Source organism: Balaenoptera borealis (assembly GCF_965194805.1).
Source record: "Balaenoptera borealis genome assembly, chromosome: 8".
NCBI classification, from domain to species: domain Eukaryota; kingdom Metazoa; phylum Chordata; class Mammalia; order Artiodactyla; family Balaenopteridae; genus Balaenoptera; species Balaenoptera borealis.
In genome coordinates this window covers 79914237-79937252 of record NC_138865.1, presented here as the reverse complement: position 1 = coordinate 79937252, position 23016 = coordinate 79914237, and the positions used below count along the sequence as shown (strand labels likewise).

Genomic DNA, 23016 nt, shown 5'->3' with positions numbered 1-23016 from the left:
GTGGAACAGGATAGAGAGCCCAGAAATAAACCCACACACCTATGGTCACTTAATTTTTGACAAAGGAGCCAGGAATATACATTGAGGAAATGATAGTCTCTTCAATGAATGGTGCTGGTAAAGCTGAACAGCCACATCAGAAGAATGAAAATGGACTACTACCTTACACCATAAACAGAAATTAACTCATAATGGATTAAAGATGTGAATGTAAGACCTGAAACTATAAAACTCTTGGAAGAAAACATAGGTGGTAAGCTCCATGACACAGGTTTTGGAGATGATTTTTTTGATTTGACACCAAAAGCAAAGGCAATAAAAGCAAAAATGAACAAAAAGGCCTACATTGAGCTAAAAAGCTTCCCCTCCTACACTGTTGGTGGGAATGCAAATTGGTGCAGCCACTATGGAAAACAGTATGTAGATTCCTCAAAAAACTAAAAATAGAGTTATCATATGATCCAGCAATCCCACTCCTGGGCATATACCCAGACAAAACTATAATTTGAAAAGATACAGGCACCCCTATGTTCACAAAAGCACTGTTTACAACAGCCAAGACATGAAAACAACTTAAATGTCCATCAACATATGAACGGATAAAGAAGATGTGGATATATATACAATGCAATATTACTCGGCCATAAAAAAGAATGAAATAATGCCATTGCAGCAATATGGATGGACCAAGAAATGATCATACCAAGTAAACTAAGTCAGAGAAAGACAAATATCACATGATATCACATAAGTGGAATCTCAAATATGACACAAATGAACATATCTATGAAACAAATCAGACTCACAGATATAGAGAATAGATTTGTGGTTGCCAAGGGGGAGGGGGTGGGTGAGGGAAGGATTGAGAGTTTGGGATTAGCAGACGCAAACTATTATATATAGGATGGATAAACAACAAGGTCCTACTGGGAACTATATGCAATATACTGTGGTAAACCATAATGGAAAAGAATATGAAAAAGAATATATGTATGTATAACTGAACCTCTCTGCTGTACAGCAGAAATTAACACAACATTGTAAATCAACTATACTTCAACAAAAATTTTAAAAACAAATTAATTAATTAAAAGCTTCTGCACAGGAAAGGAAACCATCAACCAAAAATGAAGAGGTAACATATGGAATGGGAGAAAATATTTGCACATCGTATATGTGAGAAAGGGTTAATATCCCAAATACATGAAGAACTCACACAACTCAGCAAAATAATGATAATGATAATAATAATCATTCAATTAAAAACAGGCAGAATAGACATTTTTCCAAAGAAGACATACAGATGGCCAACAAGTACATGAAAAGGAACTCAACTCACTAGTTTTCAGAGAAATGCAAATCAAAACCACAAGGAGGTATCACCTTACACCTATCATCAAATGGCTATCACCAAAAAGATGAGATAACAAGCGATGGCGAGGATGTGGAGAGAAGGGAACTCTTATGCACCACTGCTGGGAGTGTAAACTGCTGCAGCCACTATGGAAAACAGTGTGGAGGTTCCACAACAAAATTAAAACTAGAAACAACCATATGATCCAGCAATCTCACGTCCCTGGTTTATCCCAAAGAAATGAAAACAGGATATTGAATAGGTATCTGCACTCCCATGTACAATGCAGCGTTATTCACAATAGCCAAGATGTGGAAACAACCTAAGTGTCCATCAAACAGATGAATGGATAATGATGTGGTATAGGTATACAATGGAATATCGTTCAGCCATGGGAAAGTAGGAAATCCTGCCATTTGTGACAACATAGATGGACCTTGAGAGCACTATGCTAAGCGAAATAAGCTGGACTGAGAAAAACAAATGCTGCATGGAATCACTTACATGTGGAATCTAAAAGACAAAGAAAGTCAAACTCATAGAAACAGAGAGTAGAAACGTGGTTTCCAGGGGCTGGAGGATGGTGGGGAATATAGGGAGAAGTTGGTAAAAGGGTACAAACTTTCAGCTATAAGATAAATAAGGTCTCAGGATCTAGTGTAAAACATAGTGACTATAGCTGACAACACTATGTTGTGTAATTGAAATTTGCTCATCAAATGAAATGGTGAAATGTTCACACCAAAACAAACAAACAAACAAACAAAAAGATAACTGTGTGAGGTATTGGGATGTGTTAGTTAACTAGATAGGGGAAATCCTTTCACAATGTATACATATATCAAATCACCACAGTGTACATGTTAAATACTTTACGGTTTTATTTGTCAATTATACCTCAATAAAGCTGAAATGAAATTTTTTTAAAACATCTATTGCAGAAAGTGAAAAAGAACATCCAGCTTCAAAAGATATTCAGGGGTTAAAAGTTTGTGTCTGAAACTTTGTTTTTGAGACAAGCCAAACAAGCATTCATGTAGGGGCAATTCTTTGTTTAAAAAATTTTTTTTGATCTGACCTGTAAAACCACTTCAAGTTAAATCAAAACTTTTACTTAAGATCTACTGTTTGGTACTGAACCTTCTTAGGAAACTTGGAAAAAAGAGAAAGCAGAGTACCTTCAGATTAGGCAGTCATCTATACAGAAACCAGCATGATAATAGCAGGAAGAACATCAGCTGTAGATTTGTTTTAAAAAGGGAGGAAAGAAAAAAGAAACCTGAATTCAAATTTGGCTCAGTAAGCTATTTACAAACTATATGATCTTAGGCATAATATTTAACCTCTTAAAAGAGTCTATTTTCCTGGGCAAAATAATGACTGTAACATCTAACTTGCTGAATTGTGATAAGGATTAAAGATAAAATATGCAAAAATCTAGAGTATATAAATAATTGATACTATTAGAGAAAAATCCTTTGCCAAATGTGTGGCCAGGCACATAATAGATACTCAGTAAAAGGAGATATATTAAATAGTTATTCTCTGCCTAATTTTATATATGCATTTGATTTTAAAAAGGGACATGATCTAGTACAGATCATGTGCCTGAGACTCTCTTGATACACAGGAGAGATTAAGCCCAGAGAGGAAGGAAGAGTCCTCTCAGGCACTGCTGATAACTAAGGGAGAAATAAACAGTCACACAGTACTTTTTCTAAAACGTAAAGAAAGCTTAAGAAGAAAAATAAATAAATAAAAGTATAAAAGGCAATATACCTCTAAAAGGACTTAGAGGTGCTCTCAGCATAGCATAAAGCTGGTGGGAGAAGCAGACTCAAGATTATCACAGAAATTCTCCTTAACATCTTGAAGAAGAGGATTAAATAAAGACTTACCATGTATATAGAAATAAAATAGTATGCTATCAGTGAAAGTATAGACACAGATCAAAGGAGGAGACACAAAAATCTTTGGAGAAGAACAGAGTCAGAAACAGACTCAACTCAACGGAGAAGGACAGTCTTTTCAACAAGTGAAACGGAAATAGCCACTATTACAAATGTAAAGACAGAATGATCACTCATCAGGTACACCATTTTAAAACATTAACACAAAAAGTTTGACAGAACTTAATATAAAACCTAAAACTAGAAAATTTCTAGAATCAAACACAGGAGAAAATCTTTCTGACCTCGTGTTTGGCAAAGATTTCAGAGATATGACATAAAAAGCTTCATCCATAAGAGAAAATACTGATAAACTGGATTTCATCAAAACTTAAAACCTCTGCTCTTCAAAAAGACTGTTAAGAAAATAAAAATCTCAGCAGAAGCAAGAACTACCATCCTGCAGCCTGTGGAACAACAACCACATTCACACAAAGAGAGACAAGATGAAAAGGAAGAGGGCTATGTACGAGATGAAGGAACAAGATAAAACCCCAGAAAAACAACTAAATGAAATGGAGATAGGCAATCTTCCAGAAGAAGAATTCAGAATAATGATAGTGAAGATGATCCAAGACCTCAAAAAAAGAACGGAGGCAAAGGTCAAGAAGATGCAAGAAATGTTTAACAAAGATCTAGAGGAATTAAAGAACAAACAAACAGAGATGAACAATACAATAAGTGAAATGAAAAATACACTAGAAAGAATCAATAGCAGAATAACTGAGGCAGAAGAACGGATAAGTGACCTGAAAGACAGAATGGTGGAATTCACTGCTGCAGAACAGAATAAAGAAAAAGAATGAAAAGAAATGAAGACAGCCTAAGAGACCTCTGGGACAACATTAAATGCAACAACATTCGCATTATACGGGTCCCAGAAGGAGAAGAGAGAGAGAAAGGACCCGAGAAAATATCTGAAGAGATTATAGTCGAAAACTTCCCTAACATGGGAAGGGAAATAGCCACCCAAGTCCAGGAAGCACAGAGAGTCCCAGGGAGGATAAACCCAAAGAGAAACACGCCGAGACACATAGTAATCAAATTGGCAAAAATTAAAGACAAAGAAAAATTACTGAAAGCAGCAAGGGAAAAACGACAAATAACATACAAGGGAACTCCCATAAGGTTAACAGCTGATTTCTCAGCAGAATCTCTACAAGCCAGAAGGGAGGGGCATGATATACTTAAAGTGATGAAAGGTAAGAACCTACAACCAAGATTACTTTACCCAGCAAAGATCTCATTCAGATTTGACAGAGAAATCAAAAGCTTTACACACAAGGAAAAGCTAAGAGAATTCAGCACCACCAAACCATCTCTACAACAACTGCTAAAGGAACTTCTCTAAGTGGGAAACACAAGAGAAGAAAAGGACCTACAAAAACAAACCCAAAACAATTAAGAAAATGGTCATAGGAACACACATATCGATAATTACCTTAAACGTGAATGAATTAAATGCTCCAACCAAAAGACACAGGCTTGCTGAATGGATACAAAAACAAGACCCATATATATGCTGTCTACAAGAGACCCACTTCAGACCTAGGGACACATACAGTCTGAAAGTGAGGGGATGAAAAAAGATATTCCATGCAAATGGAACACAAAAGAAAGCTGGAGTAGCAATACTCATATCAGATAAAACAGACTTTAAAATAAAGAATGTTACAAGAGACAAGGAAGGACACTACATAATGATCAAAGGATCAATCCAAGAAGAAGATATAACAATTATAAATATATATGCACCCATCATACGACCACCTCAATACATAAGGCAATGCCTAACAGCTCTAAAAGAGGAAATCGGCAGTAACACAATAATAGTGGGGGACTTTAACACCTCACTTACAACAATGGACAGATCATCCAAACAGAATTAATACGGAAACACAAGCTTTAAGTGACACAACAGACCAGATCAATTTAATTGATGTTTATAGGACATTCCATCCAAAAAGAGCAGATTACACTTTCTTCTCAAGCGTGCACAGAACATTCTCCAGGATAGATCACATCTTGGGTCACAAATGAAGCCTCAGTAAATTTAAGAAAACTGAAATCATATCAAGCATCTTTTCTGAGCACAACGCTATGAGATTAGAAATCAATTACAGGGGAAAAAAACGTAAAAAACACAAACACAAGGAGGCTAAAAAATACGTTACTAAATAACAAAGAGATCACTGAAGATATTAAAGAGGAAATCAAAAAATACCTAGAGACAAATGACAATGAGAACACGACGATCCAAAACCTAGGGGATGCAGCAAAAGCAGTTATAAGAGGGAAGTTTATAGCTATACAAGCCTACATCAAGAAACAAGAAAAATCTCAAATTAACAATCTAACCTTACACTTAAAGGAACTAGAGAAAGAAGAACAAATAAAACCCAAAGTTAGCAGAAGGAAAGAAATCATAAAGATCAGAGCAGAAATAAATGAAACAGAAACAAAGAAAACAATAGCAAATATCAATAAAACAAAAAGCTGGTTCTTTGAGAAGATAAACAAAATTGATAAACCATTAGCCAGACTCATCAAGAAAGAGAGGGAGAGGACTCAAATCCATAAAATTAGAAATGAAAAGGAGAAGTTACAACAGACACCAAAGAAATACAAACCGTCCTTAGAGACTGCTACAAGCAACTCTATGCCAATAAAATAGACAACCTGGAAGAAATGGACAAATTCTTAGAAAGGTATAACCTTCCAAGACTGAACCAGAAAGAAATAGAAAATATGAACAGACCAATCAAAAGTAATGAAATTGAAACTGTGATTAAAAATCTTCCAACAAACAAAAGTCCAGGACCAGATGGCTTCACAGATGAATTCTATCAAACATTTAGAGAAGAGCTAACACCCATCCTTCTAAAACTCTTCCAAAAAATTGCAGACGAAGGAACACTCCCAAACCCATTCTATGAGGCCACCATCACCCTGATACCAAAACCAGACCAAAATACTACAAAAAAAGAAAATTACAGACCAATATCACTGATGAATATAGATGCAAAAATCCTCAACAAAATACTAGCAAACAGAATCCAACAACACATTAAAAGGATCATACACCATGATCAAGTAGAATTTATCCCAGAGATGCAAGGATTCTTCAATATACGCAAATCAATGTGATACACCATATTAACAAATGGAAGAATAAAAACCATACGATCATCTCAGTAGATGCAGAAAAAGCTTTTGACAAAATTCAACACCCATTTATGATAAGAACTCTCCAGAAAGTGGGCACAGAGGGAACTTACTTCAACATAATAAAGGCCATATACGACAAACCCACAGCAAACATCATTCTCAATGGTGAAAAACTGAAAGCATTTCCTCTAAGATCAGGAACAAGACAAGGATGTCCACTCTCACCACTATTATTCAACATAGTTTTGGAAGTCCTAGCCACGGCAATCAGAGAAGAAAAAGAAATAAAAGGAATACAAATTGGAAATGAAGAAGTAAAACTGTCACTGTTTGCAGATGACATGATACTATACATAGAGAATCCTAAAGATGCCACCAGAAAACTACTAGAGCTAATCAATTAATTTGGTAAAGTAACAGGATACAAAATTAATGCACAGAAATCTCTTGCATTCGTATACACTCACGATGAAAAATCTGAAAGAGAAATTAAGGAAACACTCCCATTTACCACTGCAACAAAAAGAATAAAATACCTAGGAATAAACCTACTTAGGGAGAAAAAAGACCTGTATGCAGAAAACTATAAGACACTGATGAAAGAAATTAAAGATGATTCAAACAGTTAGAGAGACATACAATGTTCTTGGATTGGAAGACTCAATATTGTGAAAATGACCATACTACCCAAAGAAATCTACAGATTCAATGCAATCCCTATCAAAGTACCAACGGCATTTTTTCCAGGACTAGAACAAAAAATATTAAAATTTGTATAGAGACACAAAAGACCCCGAATAGCCAAAGCAGTCTTGAGGGAAAAAAAACGAAGCTGGAGGAATCAGACTCCCTGACATCAGACTATACTACAAAGCTATGGTAATCAAGACAATACGGTACTGGCACAAAAACAGAAATATAGATCAATGGAACAGGATAGAAAGCCCAGAGATAAACCCACGCCCTTATGGTCAACTAATCTATGACAAAGGAGGCAAGGATATACAGTGGAGAAAAGACAGTCTCTTCAATAAGTGGTGCTGGGAAAACTGGACAGGTACATGTAAAAGAATGAAATTAGAACACTCCCTAACACCATACACAAAAATAAACTCAAAATGGATTCGAGACCTAAATGTAAGACCGGGCACTATAAAACTCTTAGAGGAAAAAATAGGAAGAACACTCTTTGACATAAATCACAGCAAGATCTTTTTTGATCCACCTCCTAGAGTAATGGAAATAAAAACAAAAATAAACAAATGGGACCTAATGAAACTTAAAAGCTTTTGCACAGCAAAGGAAACCAGAAAGAAGACGAAAAGACAACCCTCAGAATGGGAGAAAATATTTGCAAATGAATGAACGGACAAAGGATTAATCTCCAAAATATATAAACAGCTCATGCAGCTCAATATTAAAAAAACAAACAACCCAATCCAAAAATGGGAAGAAGACCTAAATAGACATTTCTCCAAAGAAGACATACAGATGGCCAAGAAGCACATGAAAATTTGCTCAACATCTCTAATTATTAGGGAAATGAAAATCAAAACTACAATGAGGTATCACCTCACACCAGTTAGGATGGCTATCATCAGAAAATCTACAAACAACAAATGCTGGTGAGGGTGTGGAGAAAAGGGAATCCTCTTGCACTGTTGGTGGGAATGTAAATTGATACAGCCACTATGGAGGACAGTATGGAGGTTCCTTAAAAAACTAAAAATAGAATTACCATATGACCCAGCAAGCCCACCACTGGGCAGATACCCAGAGAAAACCATAATTCAAAAAGACACATGCACCCCTATGTTCACTGCAGCACTATTTACAATAGCCAGGTCATGGAAGCAACCTAAATGCCCATTGACAGATGAATGGATAAAGAAGGTGTGGTACATATATACAATGGAATATTACTCAAGCCATAAAAAGGAACGAAATTGGGTCATTTGTAGAGACGTGGATGGATCTAGAGACTGTCATACAGAGTGAAGTAAGTCAGAAAGAGAAAAACAAATATTGTATATTAACGCATATATGTGGAACCTAGAAAACTGTACAGATGAACCGGTTTGTAGAGCAGATATTGAGACACAGATGTAGAGAACAAACGTATGGACACCAAGGGGGGAAGTGGCGGGGTGGTGGGGGTTGTGGTGTGATGATTTGGAAGATTGGGATTGACATGTACACACTGATGTGTATAAAATGGATAACTAATAAGAAAAAATAAATAAATATTTTTTTAAAAAGAAAATAAAAATCTCAACAACAGACTATGAGAAAATATTGTAAAACACTCAAGTGTTCAATGTAGTGGCACAACATGTCAGCAACATACTCTCAAATGCTTTGAGGAAAAAAGTTCTTTGCACTATTTTTACAACATTTCTGTAAGTTTAAAATTATTTCAAAAGAAAAGTTAAACAAGAAAATAGAAATCAGAATTTAAAAAAGAGAAAAACATGAATGGATATTTTATTTTGAAATTGTCTTGATAAGAGGTACAAAACACAGAAGTCAGGAAGGAAAAAATCGAGTAATTTTGATTATGCAAAAAGTAAAAGCTTCGGCATGGCAAAAATAAATGTACCAAATAAAAAAACAAATTGGGGGGAAAGTATCTGTAATAACAAACAATGATAATTTCCTTAATTGGAAAACCATAACCCAATAAAAGACATAAACAGCAGTTTTCAAAAGCAGAAATTCAAATAACCAATAAATTTAGGAAAGTAAGTCCTATCTTACTCATAAAGAAATGTAAACCAAAACCAGAAGATAAAATTTTCATTTAATAGAATAAGTTTTAACATTCGTTAATACTCAAGACTAATGAGAACAGGGAAACAGAGAAACAACATTTACTGTTTGTGGGACTAAATATTAGTACTCAACTGAGAAAGGAAATTTGGCCAAGTTCATTGAAATATAAAATGCACAGTTTGGTTGTTACCAGGTCCTGGTTATTGTAAACAGTGCTGCAATAAACATTGGGGTACATGTGTCCCTTTGAATTACGGTTTTCTCAGGGTATATGCCCAGTAGTGGGATTGCTGAGTTATATGGTAGTTCTATTTTTAGTTTTTTAAGGAACCTCCATACTGTTCTCCATAGTGGTTGTACCAATTTTCATTCCCACTGACAGTGAAGGAGAGTTCCCATCTGTAGAGATGTGGATGGACCTGGAGTCTCATACACAGTGAAATAAGCCAGAAAGAAAAAAACCAAGTATCATATATTAACGCATATATATATACTCTAGAAAAATGGTACAGATGAACCTATTTGCAGGGCAGGAATAGAGACACAGATGTAGGGAACGGACAAGGGGACACAGTGGGGGAAGGAGAGGGTGGGATGAATTGGGAGATTAGGAATGACATATATGCACTACCACGTGTAAAACAGATAGCTAGTGGAAACATGCTATAAAGCACAGAAGCTCAGCTCGGTGCTCTGTCACGACCTAGATGGGTGGGATGGGGGTGGGGGTGGAAGGGAGGTCCAAGAGGTAGGGGATAGATGTATACACATAGCTGACTCACTTCATTGTACAGCAGAAACTAACTAACACAACATTGTAAAGCAATTATACTCCAATAAAAAAAAATTTGAAAAAAATTAAATTCACATATTTTACTCAACAATACCACTACTAGAAATGTATGCAATGGATAAAAATATACTCAAATATATGTAACGAGGAAGTTCAAAACAGTGTTTTTTCTTTATAACTAAAAATAGTCATAACAATATGAACACTGATCAGAAGAAGATGCCTTTACATCAGGCAAAGGATGGTACACTCACACAATTCGATACTGTATCACCGTAAGAAAGAAAAAGGCAGATCTGTATGTGCTTAATGGGTAAACAGCTCTAAGGTACATAACATATATGATAATAATGGTGAAAAAAATACCGATTCAAAACCATAAGTATAATGATCCCATTTATGAAAATTTTAGGAACATAAGAATATATATAAACACATACATACATATACACACAGAGACATGCATGTCTGTATGTGTGTGTATTAGTATATGCTATAAACATTTTCAAAAAACTAGAGAAGCAGTAGTTAACCACTGAGGAGAGGGACTGGAAAAGTGAAGAAAGGTAGACTTATTATTTCATTCTTTTGTTTACCATTTTCACCTTTTACTATTTCATCATTCTGTCTTTCAATATGTAATTTTAAAAGTCTATTCACAATGAATTCAATTGTTTTACCCAAAATTTCTGTGGCTGTTACAAATATTGTTTGTGGAATTTTCTTTTTTAATTCGTGCTTTCAATAATTTTGAAAATACATTACCTGAAATGGTTTGACAGGGACATTTACTTCAGTTGCAGGTGGGGGTTTTGGGATGCTTTCAATCAATTCCAAAATCCCTTGCAGTTTTTTATCTGAGATTTGTAAAGAAACCAGTGGTAAGTTTCCAAAAATCTTGAATCTGTTTCAAAAAGACAGAAATCATTATAAAAAGATGACTGTTCATCTTAAATTATCTAAGAATAATAAAATGTGATTTTAAGTACTAAATATTATCTACACAGTCCATGGGACAAATTATCTCACAATCTACAGTCAAATTCCCATCATTTTACCTTATTAACCAATCTCATTAGCTGAACTAACATCATTATTTTTCAAAGGCTTATTTTCTATTGTTATTATGTTTACTATCCCTCTACTATTTTGCCAATGCCAGTTGACAATTACTATTTATGAAGTGTTTATTACAGACAGGCATTAAGGAAAGCACTTGATATGCATTATCATAAATAATTCTCACACCTATGAGGCAGACAACCTATTTCTGCTTGCTGTTTCTTATAAGTTCCCATATGTACATGGTTCCTATCAGGAAACTAAGGTTGGCAAGTACAAATAACTTGTCCGAGAGATTATATATTTAAAACCAGGTTTAAAAATCAGATCTGAAAGAAAAATCACACTCATATAAGTAGATGAATGTAACAAAATCCAACACCCATTCACCATAAGAACTCACAGTAAACTAGAACAAAGAAGAACTACCTCAACTTGATGACGAATATCTTTGAAAAACTTACAACTAACATCATACTTAATAGTGAGAAACTCAATATTTTCCCACTAAGATTAGGGACAAAACAAAGATTTCCCTCTCACCACTCCATTTCAACATCACACTGAAAGTCCTTAAATGCAGTAAGCCAAGAAAAGAAAATAAAAAGCATACAGATTGGTAAAGAAGACATAAAACTGTCTTTGTTCACAGACGACATGATCATCTATGTAAATTATCTAGAAAAAAATTCCTGAAACTAATAAGCCAAAACAGCAAAGCTGTAGGATATGAGGTTAATATGTAATAGTGAATTACTTTCTTATATACCAACAATGGACAAGTATAATCTAAAATTAAAAATATAATACCATTTACATTAGCACCCCAAGAAAGTAATACTTAGGTATAAATCTAACAAAATAAATACAAGATCTATATGAGGAAAACCGTAAAACTCTGATAATAAAGAACTAAATAAATGAAGAAATATTCCACATTCAAGGGTAGGAAGATTCAATCTGTCAAGATGTCAGTTCATCCCAAACTGATCTATATAGATTCAGTGCAATCACAATCAAAATCCCATCAAGTTATTTAATGGATATTGACAAACTGATTCTAAAGTTTAAATGGAGGGGCAGAAGACCCAGAATAGCCAACATAATACTGAAGAAGAGCAAGGTTGGAGGGTTGATATTCCCTGACTCAAGACCTACTGTAAAGCTACACTAAGCAAGATGCTGTGCTATTGGCAAAAGAATAGACAAACAGATCAATGGAAGAGAACAATGGAATAGAATAGAGAGTGCAGATATAGACCTCCATAAATATAGTCTACTGAATCGCTTACAAAGGACTTAAGGCAAAATAATGGAGCAAAGACATTCTCTTCAACAAATGGTGCTGTAATAAATGAATATCCACATGCAAAAATTAATTCAGACAGGCCTTACACCCTTCACAAAAGCTAATACAAAGTGGATCACAGACCTAAATTTAAAATGCAATACTATAAAACTCCAAAAAGATAAATCAAAGAAAACCTAGATGACCTTTTTAGATACTTTTTAGATGATCACTTTTTAGATACAACACAAAGGCACAATTTATGAAAAAAATAATTGATAAACTGGATTTGATTAAAATTTAAAACTTCTGGGACTTCCCTGGCAGTCCAGTGGTTAAGACACCACGCTTCCACTGCAAAGGGCACAGGTTTGATCCCTGGTCAGGGAACTAAGATCCCACATGTCGGGGCCAAAAAAAATTAAAAACTTCTGCTCTACAAAAGACAATGACAAGAGAATTAGAAGACAAGCCACAGAGTGGGAGAAAATATTTGCAAAAGATAGAACTCATACAGAACTATTATCCAAAAAGTTCAAAAAAATTTTTTTTTAATTTATTTTCTTATACAGCAGGTTCTTATTAGTTACCCATTTTATACACATCAGTGTATACATGTCACTTCCAATTTCCCAATTCATCCCACCACCACCCCCACCCCCCGCCACTTTCTCCCTTTGGTGTCCATATGTTTGTTCTCTACATCTGTGTCTCTACTTCAGCCCTGCAAACCGGTTCATCTGTACCATTCTTCTAGGTTCCACATATATGCGCTAATATACGATATTTGTTTTTCTCTTTCTGACTTACTTCACTCTGTATGACAGTCTCTAGATCCATCCACGTCTCTACAAATGACCCAATTTCATTCCTTTTAATGGCAGAGTAATATTCCATTGTATATATGTACCACATCTTCTTTATCCAATTGTCTGTCCATGGCCATTTAGCTTGCTGCCATGACCTGGCTATTGTAAATAGTGCTGCAATGAACATTGGGGTGCACGTATCTTTCTGAATTATGGTTTTCTCTGGGTATATGCCCAGTAGTGGGATTGCTGGGTCATATGGTAATTCTATTTTTAGTTTTTTAAGGAACCTCCATACTGTCCTCCATAGTGGCTGTATCAATTTACATTCCCACCAACAGTGCAAGAGGGTTCCCGTTTCTCCACACCCTCTCCAGCATTTGTTGTTTGTAGATTTTCTGATGATGCCCATTCTAACTGGTGTGAGGAGATATCTCATTGTAGTTTTGATTTGCATTTCTCTAATAATTAGTGATGTTGAGCAGCTTTTCATGTGCTTCTTAGCCATCTGTATGTCTTCTTTGGAGAAATGTCTATTTAGGTCTTCTGCCCATTTATGGATTGGGTTGTTTTTTAATATTGAGCTGAATGAGCTGTTTATATATTTTGGAGATTAATCCTTTGTCGGCTGATTTATTTGCAAATATTTTCTCGCACTCTGAGGGTTGTCTTTTCATCTTCTTTATGGTGTCCTTTGCTGTGCAAAAGCTTTTAAGTATCATTAGGTCCCATTTGTTTCTTTTTGGTTTTATTTCCTTTACTCTAGGAGGTGGATCAAAAAAGATCTTGCTGTGATTTATGTCAAAGAGTGTTCTTCCTATTTTTTCCTCCAAGAGTTTTATAATGTCCAGTCTTACATTTAGGTCTCTAAGCCATTTTGAGTTTATTTTTGTGTATGGTGTTAGGGAGTGTTCTAATTTCATTCTTTTACATGTACCTGTCCAGTTTTCCCAGCACCACTTATTGAAGAGACTGTCTTTTCTCCACTGTATATCCTTGCCTCCTTTGTCATAGATTAGTTGACCATAAGGGCGTGGGTTTATCTCTGGGCTTTCTATCCTGTTCCATTGATCTATATTTCTGTTTTTGTGCCAGTACTGTATTGTCTTGATTACCGTAGCTTTGTAGTATAGTCTGATGTCAGGGAGTCTGATTCCTCCAGCTTCGTTTTTTTCCCTCAAGACTGCTTTGGCTATTCAGGGTTTTTTTGTGTCTCCATACAAATTTTAATATTTTTTGTTCTAGTCCTGGAAAAAATGCCATTGGTAATTTGATATGGATTGCATTGAGTCTGTAGATTACTTTAGGTAGTATAGTCATTTTCACAATATTGATTCTTCCAGTCCAAGAACATGGTATATCCCTCCAACTGTTTGAGTCATCTTTAATTTCTTTCATCAGTGTCTTATAATTTTCTGCATACAGGTTTTTTGTCTCCCTAGGTAGGTTTATTCCTAGGTATTTTATTCTTTTTTTTGCAATGGTAAATGGCAGTGTTTCCTGAATTTCTCTTTCAGATTTGTCATCATTTGTGTATAGGAATGCAAGAGATTTCTGTGCATTAATTTTGTATCCTGCAACATTACCAAATTAATTGATTAGCTCTAGTAGTTTTCTGGTGGCATCTTTAGGATTCTCTATGTATAGTATCATGTCATCTGCAAACAGTGACAGTTTTACTTCTTCTTTTCTAATTTGTATTCCTTTTATTTCTTTTTCTTCTCTGATTGCCATGGCTAGGACTTCCAAAACTATGTTGAATAATAGTGGTGAGAGTGGACATCCTTGTCTCGTTCCTGATCTTAGAGGAAATGCTTTCAGTTTTTCACCATTGAGAATGATGCTTGATGTGGTTTTGTCATATATGGCCTTTATTATGTTGAGGTAGGTTCCTTCTATGCCCACTTTCTGAAGAGTTTTTATCATAAATGGGTGTTGAATTTTGTCAAAAGCTTTCTCTGCATCTACTGAGATGATCATATGGTTTTTATTCTTCCATTTGTTAATATGGTGTATCACATTGATTGATTTGCATATACTGAAGAATCCTTGCATCTCTGGGATAAATCCCACTTGATCATGGTGTATGATCCTTTTAATGTGTTGTTGGATTCTGTTTGCTAGTATTATGTTGAGGATTTTTGCATCTATATTCATCAGTGATATTGGTCTGTACTTTTCTTTTTTTCTAGGATCTCTGTCTGCTTTTTGGTATCAGGGTGATGGTGGCCTCATAGAATGAGTTTGGGAGTGTTCTTTCCTCTGCAATTTTTTGGAAGCATTTAGAAGGATGGGTGTTAGCTCTTCTCTAAATGTTTGATAGAATTCACCTGTGAAGCCATCTGGTCCTGGGCTTTTGTTTGTTGGAAGATTTTTAATCACAGTTTCAATTTCATTACTTGTGATTGGTCTGTTCATATTTTCTATTTCTTCCTGGTGCAGTCTTGGAAGGTTATACCTTTCTAAGAATTTGTCCATTTCTTCCAGGTTGTCCATTTTATTGGCAGAGTTGCTTGTAGTAGTCTCTTAGGATGCTTTGTATTTCTGCAGTGTCTGTTGTAACTTCTCCTTTTTCATTTCTAATTTTATTGATTTGAGTCCTCTCCCTCTTTTTCTTGATGAGTCTGGCTAATGGCTTATCAATTTTGTTTTATCTTCTCAAAGAACCAGCTTTTAGTTTTATTGATCTTTGCTAATTGTTTTCTTTGTTTCTATTTCGTTTATTTCTGCTCTGATCTTTATGATTTCTTTCCTTCTGCTAACTTTGGATTTTGTTTGTTCTTCTTTCTCTAGTTCCTTTAGGCATAAGGTTTGATTGTTTATTTGAGATTTTCCTTGTTTCTTTTGGTAGACTTGCATTGCTATAAACTTCCCTGTTAGAACTGCTTTTGCTGCATCCCATAGGTTTTGGATCATCGTGTTTTCATTGTAATTTGTCTCTAGGTATTTTTTGATTTCCTCTTTGATTTCTGCAGTGATCTCTTGGTTATCTAGTAACGTATTCTTTAGCCTCCATGTGTTTGTGTTTTTTACGTTTTTCCCCTGTAATTGATTTCTAATCTCATAGTGTTGTGGTCAGAAAAGATGCTTGATATGATTTCAATTTTCTTAAATTTACTGAGGCTTGATTTGTGACCCAAGATATGATCTATCCTGGAGAATGTTCCATGCACACTTGAAAAGAAAGTGTAATGTGCTGTTTTTGGATGGAATGTCCTATAAATATCAATTAAATCGATCTGGTCTATTGTGTCATTTAAAGCTTGTGTTTCCTTATTAATTTTCTGTTTGGATGATCTGTCCATCGGTGTAAGTGAGGTGTTAAAGTCCCCCACTATTATTGTGCTATTGTCTATTTCCTCTTTTATAGCTATTAGCAGTTGCCTCATGTATTGAGGTGCTCCTATGTTGGGTGCATATATATTTATAATTGTTATATCTTCTTCTTGGATTGATCCCTTGATCATTATGTAGTATCCTTCCTTGTCTCTTATAACATTCTTTATTTTAAAGTCTATTTTATCTGATATGAGTATAGCTACTCCAGCTTTCTTTTGATTTCCATTTGCATGGAATATCTTTTTCCATCCCCTTTCAGTCTGTATGTGTCCCTAGGTCTGAAGTGAGTCTCTTGTAGACAGCATATATATGGGTCTTGTTTTTGTATCCATTCAGCGAGCCTGTGTCTTTTGGTTGGAGCATTAAATCCATTCACGTTTAAGGTAATTATCGGTATGTATGTTCCTATTACCATTTTCTTAATTGTTATGCGTTTGTTATTGTAAGTCCTTTTCTTCTCTTGTGTTACCCACTTAGAGAAGTTCCTTTAGCATTTGTTGTAGAGATGGTTTGGTGGTGCTGAATTCTCTCAGCTTTTGCTTGTTTGTAAAGCTTTTGATTTCTCCGTCGAATCTGAATGACATCCTTGCCAGGTAGAGTAATCTTGGTTGTAGGTCTTCCCTTTCATCACTTTAAATATGTCATGCCACTCCCTGCTGGCTTGTAGAGATTCTGCTGAGAAATCAGCTGTTAACCTTATGGGAGTTCCCTTGTATGTTATTTGTCATTTTTCCCTTGTTGATTTCAATAATTTTTCTTTGTCTTTAATTTTTGTCAGTTTGATTACTATGTGTCTCGGCGTGTTTCTCCTTAGGTTTATCCTGCCTGGGACTCTCTGCGCTTCCTGGACTTGGGTGGCTATTTCCTTTCCCATGTTAGGGAAGATTTTGACTATAATCTCTTCTCATATTTTCTCAGGTCCTTTTTCTCTTCTCTTTCTGGGACCCGTATAATGCGAATGTTGTTGCATTTAATGTTGTCCCAGAGGTCTCTTAGGCTGTAGGCTGTCTTCATTTCTTTTCATTCTTTTTTCTTTATTCTGTTCCATGGCAGTGAATTCCACCATTCTGTCTTCCAGGTCACTTATCCGTTCTTCTGCCTCAGTTATTCTGCTACTGATTCCTTCTAATGTATTTTTCATTTCAGTTATTGTACTGTTCGTCTCTGTTTGTTCTTTAATTCTTCTAGGTGTTCTTTAATTCTTCTAGGTCTTTGTTAAACATTTCTTGCATCTTCTTGACCTTTGCCTCCATTCTTTTTTTGAGGTCTTGGATCATCTTCACTATCATTATTCTGAATTCTTCTTCTGGAAGGTTGCCTATCTCCATTTCATTTAGTTATTTTTCTCGGGTTTTATCTTGTTCCTTCATCTGGTACATAGCCCTCTGACTTTTCATCTTGTCTATCTTTCTGTGAATGTGGTTTTTGTTCCACAGGCTGCAGGACTGTAGTTCTTCTTGCTTCTGCTGTCTGCGCTCTGGTGGATGAGGCTATCTAAGAGGCTTGTGCAAGTTTCCTGATGGGAGGTACTGTTGGTGGTGGGTAGAGCTCTCAAAGAATACTTAAAGCTCAATAATAAGAAGACAATCTGGTTGAAAAATGGACCAAAGATCTTAAGAGACACTTCATCAAAGAAGATACATAGATAGCAAATAAGCAAAGATGTTCCACATTATATATAATCAGAGAAACAAAAATCAAAATAAGAATAATGAGATACTACTACACACCTACTATAATAACCAAAATCAGGAATACTGACAACACCAAATAATGGCAAGGATGTGGAGCAGCAGGAACTCACAATCACTGATGACTGAAATGCAAAAGGGTATAGCCACTTTGGAAGACAGTCTGGAAGTTTGTTACAAAACTAAAGATACTCTTACCATACGACCCAGCAATTGTGCTCCTTGATATTTACCCAAAGGAATTTAAAGTTATGTCCCCACAAACACCTGCACATGGATGTTTATAACAGCTTTACTCATAATTTTATATGAATCAAGTTTATCCACAAAAATTTTATATTCTAATTTTATCGCCAAAACTTGGAAGCAACCAAGATGTTCTGCAGTAGGTAATGGATAAACAAACTGTGATACATCAGATAATGGAATATTATTCAGCACTAAAAAAAAATGAGCTCTCAAGTCATGAAATGACAGGAGAAACCTTAAATGCATATTACTAAGTGAAAGATGTCAATGTGAAAAGCCTTTCTCTTCTATAATTCCAACTATATGACATTCTGGAAAAGGCAAAACTATGGACACAGTAAAAAGATCAGTGCTTGCTAGGGCTTGAGTGTGATAGGGGAGGGATGAACAGAAGATTTCTAGGGCAGTAAGAATACTCTGTATGATAAACTCTATATGATACTATAATGATGGCTACATATCATGCATTTGTCCAAACCCATTCAAGGTACACCACCAAGAGTGAACCATAATGTAAACTATAGACTTTGGGTAATTATGATGTGTAAATGTCAGTTTATCAATTCTAACAAATGTACCACTAGGTGGGGGATGTTGTTAATGGGAAGGCTATGCATGGGTGGATGCAGGGGGTGTACGGGCAATCTCTGTAGCTTCCTATCAACTTTTTTGTGACACTAAAACTGTTGCAATATGAAGAAAGTCTTTAAAAAGTAATAATAATTTTAAAAGAGACTGACATCAAAGAGAGAATAAGTTTTCGTTCACCATTTTTATCCCTGCATTTTTATAACTTACTTTTTCTATCACACACAATGACTGCTAAAAAATACCTGAATTCCTGAGAAAATTATAAGCTTTCTTTTACCTCTAGTAACCTAAATATTTGTAACTAATCCCATACATCCTAATTTAACGGGTACATATTATAGATGTCTCATTAATGTACCTAAACTTCTTTTCAATATCTTTAAATACGCCAGCTTAACAACCTGAGGATGACAGGTGCCAAAATACTACCTACCAAATAACAGAGGATTTCCTTTTATCTGCCTTAAACTTTTTAAGCTCAAACTTCAAAGGAAGTTGCCTGATACTTGTAGAGTTCCAGGATTTTATATAATGTCATATCCACTTTATATTGCTCACAACTTACAAAACTGAAATCAAATGCTTCTCAGATTTCATCTTTCTAAATCATTATAGTTTCTGCTTGTGATTATTTTAGGCACAATTTTCTGGTCCTAACTTACAGCCATTTTAGTATCATAAGAATACTAGTACAAAAGGCTTTCCTGGTGTCTTCTCCCTTTACTGGTTGTGTCTGGCTGTAATGCACTGAACCAGAGTTTGGCAAAATATGCCCAAGGATTAATCCAGCCTGCTGCTTATTTTTGTAAATAAAGTATTAACTTGAATACAGCCATGCCCACTTACTATGTACTGTTTATAGCTGCTTTCATGCTCATATAGCAGAGTTGAGTAGTTGTGACAGACAATACAACTTCAAGCCTAAAACATTTAATATCTGGCCCTTTAAAGAAAAAGTTTGCTGACTGTTACACTGGATTAATCTCTCATACTCTTGCATTCCATTATCTGTCTATATATAGACATTTTAACCAACTGCTTTAATTTCTGCTAGGCTACACATATTCCCTACATTACAGGACATAAATTCTCCCTAATCATAGACTAACAGAGCAATCTAAAGCAAGGGAAGTTAGCCATTTCTTCTCTCAGAGTAGTATCACCTTCTTTTTTTGGTACCCTGTAACATCCTAGATTCTAGCATACTTAAGTATAAAATGCTGAAAAAAAATCTATTCGTAACCATGTTTGCAACAGGAAATGACATACATCTTTGTCCTTTCTCACATACTGACAAACTTTAAAAGAAATATCAGACAACAGTAAATAGGCAGGAGGACACTTGGGAAGGAAGCCAAAGAACCTAAGCATGTCTAAAATTAACCTATACCTAATGCTTGATTGTAAACAACAGCAAAATGTATAGAATGGTTTTCTTTCCTCCTCTCTTTCTCAAACCAAATTCCTGGCATTCCTCTGCTTTAAGACACTCAGAGTCCCAGTTTGATATTCTTGAATGAGGAAGTCTAAGAGAATGAGAGTAAACTGCACAATGTTTTCTAGAGAATTGAGTCCTATAATTTGAAAGGCAAAAAAAAAAAAAAAAAAAAAAATGAGCATTCTCTTCTTGCCTCTCTAGTAACAATTTCACTTAGATTGTTTGGTAGTTGTTAGATGTGTCTTTCTTTAAATTTTAAAATAGATCTGTGGCTGAGGTTTGAATGTTTGCAAGGGAGAGAAAAATTACTGGTGGAAAGAAAAGGTGAAAGGGCTAGCTACAGTCTTAAACTATTTAGGACTAAATCAGCTAAATAGGCTAGTCTAATTTAACAGACTTCTATATTTAGGATACTGGGCTCAAAGCATCAGTCAGCTAACAATAAAACATAAAGATCTGGGTAAAAGCAAACACACGATAAATACAAAATCAAGTATTATGATTTTTTATTGTAACTTCACCTTTTATTTTCTACAGGATTTAAAAGACAAATGCATGAAAATATAAATCTGGCCTAACGGGTACAATATATAATAGAGATATAATTTGTGACATCAATGACATAAAATGGAGGGGGTGGAGCAATAAATAGTAGAGTTTTTGTATGCAATTAAAGTTAAGTTGGTGTCAATTTTTAAAAAATTGTCAACTTTACAACGTTATAGGTAATCTCCATGATAACTAAAAAGAAAATATCTATAGAACATGCATATGTGGAAAAGAGAAGGGCAACAAAACACGTCAGAACAAAAAATCAACTAAACACAAACGAAGGCCATAACAGAGGAAAGAAGGGACAAAAAAGCTATAAGACATACAGAAAGTAAATAACAAAATGACAAAATTAATGTGTTCCCCATCACTATTTATTTTAAACATAATGGTTTAAACTTCACAAAGATATAAATTGACAGAATGAATTAAAAAAAAAAACGGATCAAACATATGATGTCTGCAAGAGACTGACTTTAGATCTAAGGACACAAATAGTTTGAAAGTGAAAGATATTCTATGCAATAATATCCAAAAGCAAGCAGGAATGGCTACAGTATCAGTCAAACCAGACTGTAGGTCAAAACCTGTTACAAGAGACAAAAGACTTTATTTAATAAAAAGTCACTTCATCAAGAAGATATAACAATTAGAAACATATATGCACCAAACATCAGAGCTCAAAAATATATGAAATATTGACAGAGTTGAGGGAAGAAATAGCTCTACAATAACATGAAACTTCAATACCCCACTTTCAATAACTGATAGAACAACCAGAGAAAAGATCAATAAGGAAATAGAGGACTAGAACAACACTGTCAACAAACATAAACAAAACACTCCTCCATCAACAGCAGAATACACATTTTTCCATACATGCACATAGAATATTCTCCAGGACAGACCAAATTTTAGGTCATAAAACAAGAGTCAAAAATTTTTTAAAGATTGAATAGAAAGCATTCTTTCTAATCACAATGGAATGAAACCGGAGATCAACAGCAGAATGAAAAATGTAAAATTACAAATGTGTAGAAATTAACACATTTATTGTTAATGAGTCAAAGAAGAAATTGCCATGGAAATAAAAAAATATCTTGAGACAAGTGAAAATGAAAACACAACATACCAAAATTTATAACATACAGCAAAAACCGTGCTGAGGGAAATTTATAGCTATAAACACTTATATTGAAAAAGAAAGATCTCAAATCAGCAACCTAACTTCATGCCTTAAAGAACTAAAAAAGGAGCAAACTAAACCAAAAGTTAGCAGAAGTAAGGAAATAAAGATTAGAGCAGAGAGAGAGAAAATAGAGAATTGAAAAATAATTGAAAAAAAATCAACAAGAGTTTGTTCTTCAAAAAGATGAACAAAACTGAAGAACCTTTAGGTAGATTGAGATAAAGACAGAAAAGACTCAACTGAAATCAGAAATGATAGTGGGGATATCACTATCAATCCTACAGAAATAGGAAGGATTTTATGCCAACAAATTGGATAACCTAAATAAAGTGGACAAATTCCTAGAAACACACATCTATCAACACTGAATTTTGAAGGAACAGAAAATCTAGATAGACCTATAACTAATATGGAGAGTGAATCAGTAATCAAAAATCTCACAACAAATAAAAGCCTATGATCAGATGGTTTCACGAGTGAATTCTACCAAACATTTAAAGAATTAACACAAATTTTTCTCAAACTCTTCCTGGAAACTAAATAGAAAGGAATACTTCCTAACTCATTTTAAGGACAGCATTACTCTGATACCAAAACCAGACAAAGATACTACAAGAAAAGAAAACTACAGACCAATATCCCTTATGAACACTGATGCAAAAATCTCCAAAAAAACACTAGGAAACAAAATTCAACATTATATTAAAAGGATTATACACCATGACCCAGTAGGATTTAACCCTGGAACGGAAGAATGGTTCAACATATGAAA

At 34.8% G+C, this 23016-nt stretch overlaps 1 protein-coding gene across 1 annotated transcript in view; it reads right to left on the bottom strand.

Moving 5' to 3' along the window:
* The window catches only part of VPS13A (vacuolar protein sorting 13 homolog A), a 264222-nt gene that overhangs the window by 165501 nt on the left and 75705 nt on the right, over positions 1 to 23016 (bottom strand). Inside the window, exon 23 of the mRNA XM_082401536.1 lies at positions 10802 to 10940. Within this exon, the coding sequence (XP_082257662.1) occupies positions 10802 to 10940 (139 nt within the window). The remainder of the gene's footprint in view (positions 1 to 10801; positions 10941 to 23016) is intronic.